This window comes from Citrus sinensis, chromosome 4 (genome assembly GCF_022201045.2).
Source record: "Citrus sinensis cultivar Valencia sweet orange chromosome 4, DVS_A1.0, whole genome shotgun sequence".
Classification (NCBI taxonomy): Eukaryota; Viridiplantae; Streptophyta; class Magnoliopsida; order Sapindales; family Rutaceae; genus Citrus; species Citrus sinensis.
In genome coordinates, this window is record NC_068559.1 from 2,297,192 (window position 1) to 2,312,455 (window position 15,264).

General features: G+C 35.2%; 2 protein-coding genes across 2 annotated transcripts; one reads left to right on the top strand and one right to left on the bottom strand.

The window, feature by feature from the left end:
* Positions 1-125: 125 nt before the first annotated feature.
* LOC102608448 (uncharacterized) lies at positions 126-8,598 on the bottom strand. The gene is made up of 21 exons (XM_006486089.4): positions 8,189-8,598; positions 7,967-8,065; positions 7,732-7,883; positions 7,172-7,244; positions 6,680-6,802; positions 6,206-6,314; positions 5,712-5,791; positions 5,408-5,489; positions 4,976-5,115; positions 4,775-4,885; positions 4,542-4,658; positions 4,326-4,415; positions 3,369-3,422; positions 3,093-3,167; positions 2,831-2,906; positions 2,425-2,524; positions 2,261-2,330; positions 2,070-2,143; positions 1,697-1,806; positions 787-1,047; positions 126-690 (listed from the first exon to the last, which is right to left on the bottom strand). The coding sequence occupies exons 1-21, from the start codon at positions 8,312-8,314 to the stop codon at positions 422-424; spliced, it is 2,391 nt and encodes a 796-aa protein (XP_006486152.2). The 5' UTR covers positions 8,315-8,598; the 3' UTR covers positions 126-421.
* A 2,263-nt stretch (positions 8,599-10,861) lies between these two features.
* LOC102608156 (WRKY transcription factor 55) lies at positions 10,862-13,280 on the top strand. Its single transcript, XM_006486088.4, has 3 exons — positions 10,862-11,532; positions 12,106-12,228; positions 12,680-13,280. The coding sequence occupies exons 1-3, from the start codon at positions 11,039-11,041 to the stop codon at positions 13,131-13,133; spliced, it is 1,071 nt and encodes a 356-aa protein (XP_006486151.1). The 5' UTR covers positions 10,862-11,038; the 3' UTR covers positions 13,134-13,280.
* The last annotated feature ends 1,984 nt before the right edge of the window (positions 13,281-15,264 follow it).

Sequence of the window (15,264 nt, forward strand, 5' to 3'; positions counted from 1 at the left end):
TATCTTAGCTATGGTTAATGCTAATACAAACATGACATACGAATGATCAAACTGTGAATCAGTACAAACGTCTTCCAAAATAGGCTTTGCGCTACTGTAAATGTAATGATTTCTACAATCTAAGATTGTAAACACAATCTCGTAGGCAGAAACTTTTCATTGCTATTCTACAAAAATATACGACACGTTCCATCCACGAATGGTTACAAACACTATGAATTTGCTCTTTCAAAACACTGAGATAATTGGTTGAAAAGAATGGTATTACAAATAATGACAGAAACTGACCAACACAACTCTGGGTAAGCTGGACTCATTGTATTTAGATTAGATATCCAGTAACCCAAAATGGAGAAAGCTAAAAATTTACAGCACATTTTGTTTTCGTTTGTTTTGTTCTTTCTTGCGTATTTTACATCCCCTAGGATGTCCGGTTTATTCTTTGTGCGCCGAGTTTAGGTACGACAGGTTTGGCTCCTCTGCCTCTACCTGCTGCTAAAGGTTTAGCCTTGGTTGTGGGTGGAGGAGCGGCGATGGCAGCCCAGGGATCATCATCATCTAGTGCTGCTGCTGGTTTCACATTTAGAGGTTTTGAAGATGTTCTTGGAGCAGGAGCAGCAATGGAACCCCACAAATCATCATCTTCCTCTTTAGGTACCTTTCCTGTACTTTTTGGTCGTAGGCTTGTAGCTGAGGAAGGGATAAATAAATCATTTAATCATCACATTTGAATGAGGTCTTGAATTTCATTTAAGTGCACATATTCACACAAGTACAGCTACATACCTGTTGGTCTTGGCTGCGAAACCGGTCGTTTTTGAGCTGCTTGGATGTTGGCGAGGACAGGAGATGGCTTAGGCTCTTCAAGAGGTTCAATATCATCCCACCCATCTTTGTCACTGTCATGATCTTCATGAAGTCCATTTTCAATTTCTCCCCATCCATCTGTTGAAGTAGGGGATGGTGGTGCCGGACCTGCTGGTTGATCAGCGAAGTCTGTGCCCAAACTTACATGACGCAGTGGTGCGTTGATTGCATTTTCCATTACTGAAATTACAACAGAAAACCAACATCAGGGATTGATTGAACTGAAGAGTGAATGCATCCATATAAAAAGTGGATCACATATATTGAAGAATCCATTTCATAACCATGATTTCTTATTCAACACCCAGAAGCAGCATTCACAACCCCATCTATGCTCATCGAAGTCAAGACAAGAAGTTCAATTTTTCCAAATTGACCGACGGATAGAGTCAAATAATCCAACCCAATAACAGTGCTCGCTATAGTCACTTCAGAATAAGTGAACAACAGTGCCAAATCTCAAAAACTTCCCATTGCATTCTTATGATAACATTCAGTACTCATTATGCAATTTGGCACCCTTAATGCTTTGCACAGACAAATTACACAAAATCAGTCTAAGAAATATTTATCAATAGTCCCGCTTACCAGTCTTTCTGATTAGGTGGTGATGATACACACCAGACTCTTTCCCCTTCATTAAGTAACAATGAAGTATCCTTCAACCATTCAATTCGTCAACATCTAACAACCTTAATTTGGTTGATCATTCTATACAAGCACTTAAATATATAGCTAGTAATAGGACACAAGACAAAAAAGAATTATACATGCATTTTGCAATAAACTGAACGCTTTAAACAACAATATTCAGTCTCAAGATGCATACCTGAGCTGGTACTGGAGGTTGTTGAAGTCAAAGGTGTAATGGAATTTGCAGAAGCAACTGGTGCTTGCTCAGAAGGTTTACCTTTGAGTGTCAAGGAGCTCATGGCCCATCTGCATGGTAATGATAACTGAGTCAATGCAAACTCAAGGATAAAAAACATGTCAAAACTGCCAAGCGGAACTCCTTGGCAAACAGATAGCATATAACAACCAGATTTAAGATTTTCTTGCAACAAAAAAAAAAAATCTTCTAAATCCACCATTTTCCATATCATTGTTCAAAATAAGGTGGAGGCAAGATAAACAATCATACCTACAAATAAGAGTACACAAAAGAGTCTCACTTCCCCATAATGAAAATTTCGATCACTTACCCAAGTAAACTGGCATTCCCTGGCATTGACGAGATTCCAACACTTGAAGCTCCAGTGGCATCTCCTGTATTTGTCTACAATGAAATCATAGAAGATATCAGTATAACAAAATATCAAATAATCAGGTAATCAAACGTCACATGAAAAACAAAGAAAAAATGCAATTAAAAAAAAAGGGCATGCATTTACACCTTTTCATGGTATTGCTTTACAATCTGCAAAAATTGATCCACTGCTTGAAATGCCTTTGATCTGACATCACTGTTCACAGGAAAGAGCAACCTCATTCATTACACAGCGGTAAACATTTTTTTTGGAAAAAGAGGAAATGTCAAATCATCTAAAGAGATATAACCTGTCAGGGTCAATTGTAAGTACAACCACACTTGGAAGAACCCGAGTTGCAACCTCGTTGATGTCATAATAAGAACTGGTGGCACATAAAGCCATAACTCCTGCACAGAGTAAAGTTATACAGGTCAGCAACTTCAATCTTGGAAGCTGAAAGGGTTAATAAACACCTAGAAAGTTGATAAATATTTAAAAAACAAAACCGCAGACTTCTTCCAAGTTCAGAGCTCAAAAAAGGATATTTGACTCAAAGCATGAAGAAACTAACCACAACCAAGAACTTTCTGAAAGGTAGTTTTTCCTTTTCATTTTTTTCAAGTACATTAAAAAAAAAACGAAACCAATTTAAATAAGAAAGAATTTTAGCTAACAAATTCACTTAGACAAGAATTATATTCAAACTTCCTTACCAGCTCCTCGGGCAGGAGAGAAAGTATCCCGCAGTGCACGGACTGTAAAAGCATTAATCAAAACTCTCTTCCTTGTCTGCATTGAACATTCAAACACATCAGTTGATGCTTCAATGAAAGAACAAATATAATCAATCTGTTAATTAATAAAAATAAATAAACCATGGTACTAAATACTAACCGCCTCCAATAAAAAATAGAAGTTCAAGATGCTTGAAAAGAAAAAAATGAAAGAGAAAAAGAAGCCACTTGCAGCACTTACCCCTTCATTCAGGTGGCTTGCAATATTCCCCAGTAATATGGTAGTATTAGTTCTGATTGCAGGCTCCTCATCAACCTGTAAAACTTAAAAATGTTTAAAATTATAAATATGAAAAAAGAAGTAAATAATTAATTTCAGTTGATAAAGAAAACTAATTTCTAAGTCTAAGAATGTCGGATGATTTCAGGACATCCCCAAAAAAATAAAAAATAAAAGGAATATCTGATTTTCATTAGAAACCAAATCCAATAGATTTCAATTCTATCAACAAAGTACCTGCAGCTTTGAAAGATATTTCAACAAAGACCCCGATATGGTACGTTGAGAAAGCTGCAAAATGTCACAGGAAGACAACATTAGAAAGGACACAGAAACCACAGTTCGTTATCCACCATTACAATTAACTACAGAAAGAAACCTTAAGCCTAAAGATGAAATAACCACAAGATAGACTAGATGAATGACCCACAATGTAACACGAGATGGAGAAGCATCAAGCATGTCTGACCCATTATAAAAGTAGCGCTACATTACAATGTTAATTTCAGGAAGACATCAACTTAACAGAACCAAGATTAACATTTGCTCCTTATGAGGCCAATTATTAAGTTTATGTTTTGCCATTTATCAATTTAGGGCCATGTCCTCCGAATATCAGCGGCATCGCAAAATTACAGTACCACCTCATCCTTATTTTCTTTATATATACTTGATCTATTGCCGCAAAGGCCTCTACTTACTGCTTTGCAAGACCAACCATCTTAGACAGCATTCTATTATCCACACTTCACAATGAGCACCACACCTGGAATTGCTTAAGTATCTCTTCATATTGTCAATTCTTATATAAGCACTCATCGACTATCCTCATTTTAGCAATAGTCATTGTCACGTCCCCACAAAGCATGACAAGTATTGTTTTCATCTCCACGCCTTTTCGAATAAATAGATAAGTTATTAAGGATTAGTAAATTAACAATCAAAATAAGCTTACATCGAAAGGCGATACTGGATTACAATACAAGCAAAAACTAGGAGAAGATGATTAAGAAATATAATTACCAATGTCTAACTTTAAATGTCAGTGTAAGTTCTCAACATTGACCAGGAAGTCATAATATTTTTGCAACATAAATTTCAACATAACCATTATGCACTTTTTTACATAAAAATGTTTGGTTTTCCTCGTCAAGTAATAAAGACACTGCTGCCAATAAACTAAGAGACACATACCTTTGGAGCCAGAACAAGCATGGATTTAAGAGTCATTTCACGAAGAAAAGCAGATGTATCAGCGAACCCAGTAGCAACATGAGGGTACACCTAGTGGAAAATATTCCAAAGTGGAGTTAAGAATTTGTCATCTAGGCATTCATACAAACACTAGTACCATCTAGCATTTGCAAGAATCAAGCAGACATAAAAATCATTCTACTATTAGCAACATACTTGCTCATCAACAACTTGCGCAGAAAATGACTCTCCATATTGATCAATATGTTGCAAGAGAGCAACTCGAATCGCTCGGTCATTGGAGGCAAATAGTTTGATAATAGTTGGCAGTACCTGCAAAATACAAAAAGAAAATAACCCTAGTCAAACAGGAACTGTAAAATAAATGAATTGAGAATGAAAAAAAAAAGGGGGGATCAAAGACCACAAAAAAGCTGAAGGAGTTTAACCTTGACACTAAATTCTTCAGTCGAAAGCCAAGAACCCATTTTCAACAGTGCAGTCAGTGCAGGGGCAGCAGCTGAACCAAATTCAAGGGCAGAAGCTAATAAAGGAAGCAACTGTAAACCAGAAGACAAAATCATGACTAGCATGGAAAAGAACCTGTTAAAAATGAAGAAGCAAATAACATTGGAATTTTAAAACCAAACCTTCTTCAGCACAATCTGGCGAGGGAGTTGCTCTGCTAAATTTGGAAGTTTCCGAAAGAAGGTATCCTTCTCAACGCTGTCTTTCAAATTCAGAATTTCCATAAAATGTATTGTGTCCACCAACTTATTTTGAAAATATTCTGTCATCCAGAAGTCCCCAACTTTATTAGCACGTAATGAGAAGAATGGCAGAGCAAAATAAGTTTTAGAAACAAATGCAACAATAGTAGAAATCCAAAAGACCAAAAGGAGTCATAACAACCTAGAATTTGCTCAATGATAACATTGAGCAATCCGAATATGTCCAAACAATGTAGATAATCTAATGGGATAAGTCTCTCATAAAGCAATCTGCATACAGTACTCCTAGAAATGCAACACTTTTCAAAGCAACAAGCCAAATATAACCCAGAGTTAAAAGGAAAAACTCACCACTATTTTCAATAAGCTTGGATGAATTCAACCTGCGAGAAGGCATAGAACTCAAGAGCCGCTGATAATCTGGAAGCAGAGACTGTGAGACAAGAAATGGGCAGATCACAAATGAAAATGTATATTCAAATTAATCAATATCTAAACAACCAAGAAATTGTGTGCACAGAAGCACATTCATGAGGAAAAGACACACACAAGAGAAATCAATCATTTTAAATATACTTTAAGTAGAAAAAGAGAAAGAACTCCGAGATCATACAATCAGTCATAATGGAGTCACCCCAAACAATAAAAGCCAAACCTTTGGAATGGAAGCGGTATTTCGCAGCTCCTCCGTTTTGCTCAACCTCATACCAGAGAAGAGTTCATAGATAAGGCAGCCTATCAACTAAAACAAGTTAGTCATACAAATGATAATATGAAACAAGAGAGCGATCTGAATAGAAAGCTAGCATATTTAAGCACAAGCATGTGAAAATCGTCTACACATAAACAGAAGCAGTTTAAAGTGGAATTGCATCATGCACATAACCTCCAAACAATGAATTTTCAGTAAACATCAATCTCTTGCATAAAGAAAACCATTTCTTAGGAGAGCATATTTTCCCTTTAAAATGTAATATCCTTCTCACAAAACCTTAAGTGAGGAAATATGTTCAAATTGAACGTAACATCATCAAATGTGAACCATCCCAGTTAGAAAGGTGATAAGGAAAAAAGGAGAAACAGAAAATGCAGTGGAGCATAAAGATACATTGTTATGTTCAAATTGCAAAAGTAGTGATAGAGACTCACCCAAGCCCCAAGAATCAATGGACCAAGGGGGGGATTTTCTAACTGCAGTCCAATCTGACTTTGCCAACTCCACAGGTTTATATTGAGCTCCAACAAGCCATGCATATTGCTGAATGGAAGGGAAAAAGACATTAACTTATGTGAGACACCAAACCCAGCTTTAACTATGGGAAGAACCAGTATGGAATAGAAATCCAGTCAAAATATAAAAGACCTATAAGAGAAAGCTATAATCGATTTTTTTAAAAGAAAACATGATTAGACAAAGAGCTATTGTTGAGAAGAATAAGTTAAACATTTGATTTCAAAAGGCTCCATAGAGTAATATAATTTAGTTCCTTTATTAGTTATTTGACCTTCTTAGCAAATTCTGGCAATTACATATAAACCTCTTTCTTTCCTTTAGAACTTATAAACTCAATCAGCATATGAAATGCACGAAAAACCAATTTTTCAATCAAATACAAAAGCTACCAGCATTGGTCCATTGGCAGCTTCATTGTTCCCATCAAATTCTGACAAAACATCAAAAGCATGCAGCTTCCAGTCCAAAGTTTGTGTGACAACAACACTGGACAGGCAAACATTACCATGAACCTGTAGAACCAACATAGTCAAAAAGTGAAATGGCAAACTAAGGAAAGAGAAAAGAAGGGAGGGGTAGGCAGGGAGAAGCTCATAATTAATGTCACATGAGAACTTCCCACAAGTTTTAGCCAGATCCATTATGCAAGAGTGAAAAAAAAAAAATCACTACTACAATGATTCATTGATAATGCAAATTCACAAGAACAAAGTGAATAATTTCTGTAATAGAATTATCCCACTGTGTACTTGCATAGCATATTCCAATAAACAGCACATATAATGAAAATGAATCTCAGCCCTTTCCTTTCTGAAGTTAAATAATAATTCAAAAAAATACATAAATTAAAACTCTAATAAATATTAATGGACGATACTTACAAGTTTACAATCATTATTCAGGAAGCTCACAGCTTTAGCTATCTGGTTCAGCCCCCATGCATAATACTCATCTCTGCCACATGTCACAAGTCAAAACAAACCAAATATCACAAACTCATTGACACACGGACATTTTGAATGGCCAACACTATCCCACACCCCATGTAAATTGTCACATACATCCATAACAGCAGACACAGTGTGTCCAAGACCAAACCAAAAATCCATTAAAAGAAAGAGATGAAGAAAATGAAATCAACAAGAAGAAAAAGTGAGTGTTTACAAAGTACTCAAACTGTTGTGCTTTCGAAATTAAGCAAAGTTACAAACATGTCCAGAGTAAATTTAAGTTGCAAATGAAGTGAGATGTAAAATAGTGTCAAAACAAATAATATTGAGCGACAGAGCCCCTAAAATGAGTTTGAACCCTAATAACCTTATATGCATGAGTACGTGCCAACACAAGTGCTTAACACGCTGATTCTACACTAAAGGATGCAATGTAGCATTATTGGAGAATCAAAACTGAGCAAAAAGATCACAAGACTAGGGCTTTGTACCTTTGCGAACCTTCAAGACCTAATTCCTTGATCTTTTCGGACAAAGGCATAACAGGCTCAGTAACAATATAGATAGTGATCTTCGTACTCGTAGCGTCAATATTTTCAACCTCAGTACTGTGAAGAAACGCCAGAATATTCGGATGCCTAACCTGAAAATAAATTCAATCCAATTCGAATAACTGCTTAATTCTCACAAACTAAATACACACACTAATGAACAAAGTTTCCATACAGTGCGTAGACGCTTGACGCCATTCCGTGCAGCTGCCAAGTGTCCATCCTGAGCGTTGGTTCCAGAGATGGAAAATATAGAGACTGGAGATCCATCATCCTAATTGATCGATTGATTGAGAGTGAATTAGATAGAATTTTGATGAATCGTGACTGATTGATTTGACTGATGAAGTCGAAGTGAAATATAATTAAAATTAAATGAAAATGAAAATTGAATTACCTTGGAGGTGCCTTGGAAGTGGGACCAGGAGCCCCAAGCGGAGGGGTAAGGGTCGCCGATGTTGTAAGGCAGATCCTTGACGCCCGCACCAGATCCGCCCACCACTCCTTTCAAGAATTTGAACATTTTCCTTTTATTTTTATTTTTGGTTTGATCGTTTTGTAATCAAATTACAAAACAAAAACAGAAAAAAGAGACGATCTGGATAGAGAGATGGAGGGAAAAAGAGATATGAGATCTGTGTAAGACAGTAGGAGACCGAAATTGAAAACGAAGAGTAAATTGCCAATGGGGTGGGTTTCATCCTGTGCTACGCAGACGGCGAAAGTTTGTTGTTCTTCGAATCATCAAAGCCTTTAGCTGAGAGTTCGTTAAGCTGGATTTTGGCCCGTACGCTTTGTCTGAATGTACTTAGTGCACCGCGTCTGATTAAGAGCCCATATATCTTTAATTGATAATCTAACTGTATACACCCCTGCAAATCAAAGTACACCGACATCAAGAATTCGAGAGATGCTAAGAGTATCCAAAAGGGGTAATTTTTAAAAACCTCCCCTGAGGCTTGGGTTTGTTGCAAATAGATGGCGAGAATTGGTTTATTTGTAAAAAATCTCCTACCATCAGTTAATTTTAACATTGACCGTTAGTTGACCATGCAAAGATAATATTACCCTTAACAATAGTTTGTAAACGAAAATAATTAAAAAAAACCAAAATTATTGGTGCGAAAAGCACAAATCCTATTTTTTGACAATTTTATCCTTGTCAATTCCAAAAATTTACAATATCATAGGTAAAGATTATGACTATTTCATTTTTAAATTTTTAATTTTATCTTTCTTGTAGGAATTTTAAGGAAATATCAATAATTTAAAGATGATTTTTTAATTTTTTAATTTTAATTTTTTTATAGGAACTTTAAGAAAATATCAATAATTTAAAAAGGGTAAAATAGCTAATAATTTTGGTTTTTTTTAGTTATTTTCGTTTATAAACTATTGTTAAGGGTAATATTGTCTTTGCACGGTCAACTAACGGTCAATGTTAAAATTAACTGACGGTAGAGGGTTTTTTACAAATAAATCAATTATCGCCATCTACTTGCAACAAGCCCAAATCTCAGGGGAGGTTTTTAAAAATTACCCTATCCAAAAGACTCTTCAAATAAAATTTTACTTTTTATTTGAAGAATCATATTAATATTAAATATTCTAAAAGATACATAATTTAGATTCTTTAAATAAGATTTATTTCTAATTCTTTAATATTATCAAGTGAGTTTTTTCCTCTTTTATTAATATTTTATTATTATTTATTGAAAAAATAAGACTGCAATAATTATTATTTATATTTTCTTTCAAAAATATGACAACAATTCAAATTGATAGTAGAAAAGATTTTATTAAAATAATATTAATTTATTCTAATTTGATAAATTTCTTTAAAAAAATTATATTCTTTTATTTATTTATTTGCCACCTTAAGAAGTAAATTAATTTTTAAAGAATAAAATTTTAAAAGACTTTTAAAGATGCTCTAAGCGACACTTTTTATTTTATTTATTTAATTGTTTTGGTCACGACTCATGTGGGAAATCATTTTTTTCGACTTTTGACTCTTTTCGATGGCCCCCATCAAAACTTTGTTCGAGATGGTGGTCTTTTACATGTGACACACTACTAGTACGATGTTGACAAAATTCACATATTTTTAATTTTTTTAATCATATTTTAAATTTTGAGTGATATGAAATAATAAAGGCTCAATAACTATTTACTGTATGACTATAAAAAAAAATAATTATTATCATATCGTCCTATGAGATAATATAACATCATCTACCATATTGGTTAAAATATAAATTTTATATCTCAACTTTTCATGCCTAACATTCTTTTTAAAGTTTTGTTCTCAATATGGTAATTGTTTTATTTTTAAGTAAAATGCAGTCGTCTAAGTATAGTTACTACCATAATTAGTACAATTTCAATCAAAATGTATCTGATGAGATTTTAGTTAATTGGTATGATTGTGATGTTTCCCTCAAATTGAACAGGCCTATTCTAGTTCTATTAAGGGAAAAAAATGCAATAGAAAAAATCTAAATGAAGGGTAAAAAGATGGGTAAATTTCAACTCAATTTTTTTACCCTTGTCTCCCTAAAATTTAAACTGAAAGAGCTAACTACTCAATAAATATAAAGCAGAAATGAAATTGCATTAAAACCTTAAAACCAATAATTTAAAAATTAAAAAAAAAAAAAAAGAGAGAGAGAGACCATAATATGGTGCGTTATAGTCTCAAGCGTACATACAATTTGGGGCGAATGGAATCTCGACCAAGATGTGACACAGTCATGACCCATGACGTAGGGTTGAAGGGCTAAAAGTCCCTGCTACCAAGTGATGGATCATATTTTGGTAATTAAACAAAAATAATAATATTGATTAAGTTTAAAAATTTTTCAAAGGGAAGTCTAGAAGAAGAAATTTTCATACTGTTGTTAGCGGGTCATAGCTTCAAAGCATGGAAAATTCTTCAAGGTTCAAATCAAGAATTGGCAAGTCTTCCTCTAGACTAAGAAAAATAGTTGACTTTTAAAGGAGACCGCGACCTGGTCGTGTTTTCATGTTTCATGGGTTCTTTCTCTTTGTATACCGTGTAGAAGAGACACATGTTACTTTGAATATACAAGTATTTTTTTTTTTTATAACTACCATTTACTTGGAAGCATACTGATCAGGCAAAGATTTGGAAACCCGGCCGCCGTTTAAATTAATTTTCTCCATTACAAGCCAAATTAGCAAAGTGAGCAAAAAAAAAAAAAAAAATTAACTAGAAAGCCAGGCCATGGAGGAGATCTTTTCTTTGATCCTTAATGGATGCAAGTTAGCTAAAGACCTTGAAGCTAACCTACCAAACATTGCAAATCAACCTGAAACGATTTCAAGATCATGTGATGAAATCATTAAGAGCTTCTGTGCAGCTAAGGAAAGGTTGAATGCTGCTCATCATCATCAAGCTCCTGCAGCTTTGTTTTATCCGCCCGCCGCGGCCGCTGAGACATTATTTCATGAGCAGCAGCAGCAGCAGATCATTGATGCAAGTTTGCAGGAATGGCTAAGGTCTAGTGTGACGCAAACAATGAGCTTAATGCAAACGCAGCACTTCGTTGGGAGAACCCCATTTCATATCGGTGAAATGGGTGCAAAAGAAATGGAAGGAACTTCAACGACAAGATTGAGAAGCTTTGGAGGAGATCATCATCATCATAACGTTCAGCCAATGGATGTTTCAGATTCTGGCAGAGCTTCATCATCTTCGCAGCCGAGGCATCGAAGAAGGTACATATATATTGACATTAACACGTATTTATGCTTCTTCATCTGAGATTAATTAATGTATCCATTAGCCCACGAGCGCGCAGTATAGGGTTCGAGCTCCCATATCATAGGCACCTGTCCCATGAATGGGGATAGATATACTTATATTTATGCCCAGTCATGGCCTCAAAATGAGCCTAAAACATGCTCAGATTACCGTTTCATTAAGCCTTTGATTGATGTCAATTAGTGTGATATGTGATGAAACTTATTGGATCATTGCATCGATCAAATTCTGATGTAACCTAAATTTTTAGGTGACTTGTGCTTTACTCACAATGACTTGGATCCATCGGCAAACCCTACAGCAATTTCATGGGAATTGCTATTGCCGAAAGGGAAATGCTTGTAAAAGATACAAAAAGCATTTCCATGCTATTTCTTAGAAAATACTATTACATAGTGCTATGTCTCATGATGTTACCATATTTATTATTATTATAATTGTTATTGTTATTTTGGCAGCATATGAGCAACAAATATATTCTCCAGGTTGTATGATATGTAATGTCCAATTTGGTTGTTTATGTATAGTGGGAACGCGAGAACGACGACAGTACCGGCGCCGCAGATCGGAAATACAGAAATTCCGCCGGAGGATGGCTACACTTGGAGAAAATATGGCCAGAAAGAGATTCTGAATTCAAAGTATCCGAGGTACGAAATTAGTCAGAGCTAGAAAGCTAGTCCATGCACTATGAATTTTGAACAATGATTAATGAAATATTATTTGACACATTCAATGTTCAAAGCACATGAAGAAAGATTGCGCAGCAGTTTAAAAAAGATCCAACGACTTTGATTGAAACCGCTCTATTTATTATCAACTTCTCCTTTTTGTTTTTCAAAATGTTTGATCATAATAATCATGCTCAAATTTGACTGAGTATGCATGCGGGTAATCGAGATTGACCAGTTAATTAATTATTTACTTTTGATCCTGCGGTAAACTATGAAGACTCCTTGATTATTAATTAACTAGTCGTTTACCCCACCAAAAATTAACATCTAAGAATGTTTGAAAAATCAAATACCTAAATTAATTAAAATTAATTTAGTCATAACAAGGAGACTAACCATTATTGTTAATCATTACTTTAATTTTCAGGAGTTATTACAGGTGCACGCACCAGAAGTTGTACAAATGCCCAGCAAAGAAGCAAGTGCAGCGGCTGGATGATGACCCCTCCACATTTGAAGTAGCGTACTATGGAGACCACACGTGTCACATGTCGGCAACGGCGCCGTCGATGGTGCCCGCGTCATCATCAGCAGAAATCACACAAGGGATGACGACACAGCAGAGTGTCACCGTGCAACAACCTTCATCAACAAGCAACATTGGCCGATGGCTCACAATGGACGTAGCTGCCGGAGGTTCAAGCACCGGTGCCGGTCCCTCGACCGTTCGATACGAAAGAGAGGTTCCCGGAGATTACTTGGTGGCAAATATGGCTGATGCGATGTTTAATTCCGGTAGCAGCAGCAGCAACAGCATGGAATTTCTCTTCTCTTCTTCCAACGTAGAAGAGAAAGGGCACCCTGAAGACAAGAAAGAGTAACAACCTAATTTACACAATTGATTTCCTTAACCTTTCGTCTTTTTGATTGCTAGCTAATAGCTATAGGGCTAACTAGTTAATTTAATTTGCACCATTTATGATATCTTGAAAAATGGCACCCTCGAGTTGCCACGCATGTTGCTTTTATTCATTCCCGTTAACACGAATTTTGATTTTAAGTCTTGAGTTAGCTTAAATGAGAATCACACTTGTCTTTTAAAACTATTCAGCTGCCTGCTATAACTTCAACACTCTTTTAAGATATGTATCTTATTGTCTTCAGGGAGCTTTCTGTTGCTAATAGAAAAACTAGATAAAACTTTAATGGTGCGCACAAGTTTCATCAATGATAAGATGATTATGATTCATGATTATGGGATCCAGAACACAATTGTGACTAGATGCTTTAAAGACACTAAACCCCACAGCACGAGTGTACCATCAATTAAATTTTTGTCAATTTCTGGACAATGTCCAAGTTGTGGGACGTAATCCGATCCAACAGAAGATATATTAAATTTGGAATCAATCTCTAATAATTTTCTCCCACTTTACCTTTCGAACACGCTGCTGGTTCCCCGGGAAAACGTTAATTCGCTTACCCTTTTAAACACGGTTGCTGCATGCGACAGACAGCATAGGAATCGCCCATCAGCACTTTCTGTCAATTCATGTCTCGGTATTGACACAGAAAGTTAATCGTGCGAGCAAGTTGATAAATCCGGGGAGAACGATATTAGCGGCGCTGAAAAACATGGGAGAAAATTCGACTAACGATTCCTTAATCTTGAAAGCGCAATTAATTTGTTCTAATGGTTCCAACATGATACGAACATTTTGGTTTCATTAATGCCTGAACGATGAGCACATATGTAAAATATTATTTACTCAATCAGATCCGCTAATTAAGGCTTGCTATATTCGACACTTAAACTTTTTCCACTCCTTTTCTTGTATCCCTCTCAAAAGCGAAACCACCACCACCACCACTACCACCACGTTGTCATTATCATAATAATAATACTTAATAAATTAATTTCAAACTAAATATATATAATATGTCCCTGATTTTTTTTATTGTACATTCATATTCATCCATCATTATTGTTTTCTTTACGCTTTTTAATTTCATATGAGAAGCTATTATTATATTCTATTTGCTATTATGATGAGTTGCCATATAAACATAATACAGCCATACAATCCAGTTAAAGGATTATCAAGTGACTAATTCACTCAACAGTATTAAATTAACAAAATTATTAAATGCACATTTTGTCTGTATGTTGGCAACCAAACTTATTTGGTTCCTCATTGGAAACCCAAAACAGTAACAGATCCAGTAACCAACCAATTTCTGACAAACAATCTGATACCATTCACAGGACATTTGTGGATCATTGTGATTGGTCTAGAAAGGAAATCCGCTACAGTATTGGATTCTCCTTTGAGGTGTGGCGCCCCCTTGAGAAGGCCAAGAAGTGCCGTGTTTTAGGGCTTATCACCCGTCCCCAAATATCTGTGAGTTTCACGATCACTATTGTAGAGTGGGTGATGTGATAACCGTTGATGAGTTTTAGTGTGAGGACATCTTTACACATCAAACAGGGATTCATCATTCCTCAGCCACATATTGCTGTCTCTGTACTTCATAAAAATTCATATCATGAACATGGTATTATCTTTATAAATTAATAATTATTAATTTATCGATAAATTAATAAATTAAATCAATATTCACTAAATTAATATATTTTTAACTTATTAATATTCAGTAAACTATTTTTTTAAAAAAAATCGAACCTAATTCTGCTTAGTCAGTGTAAAATCGTGGCTTCATATTGAATGCCGTTTACTTTGACATATGATGCATCAAGCAAGTTCCAACTTGCAAACTGATTGAAAATAATCAAATTAATTTAAAGTTAATCGCGTCCACTAATATCATACGTTCCATCAATTAAATATCAACAAAGCAATTAACAAAACAACTTGCATGTTTAATCCCTGTCAAAATCACAACATATTTTGTACAGATTTTTCCACAATAAATTCCAGAAGAGATTATTATAATCCACAGAAGCCACCTACGACGCTTTTGCTACTATTTTAGTCCCCAGTTATAATTTTT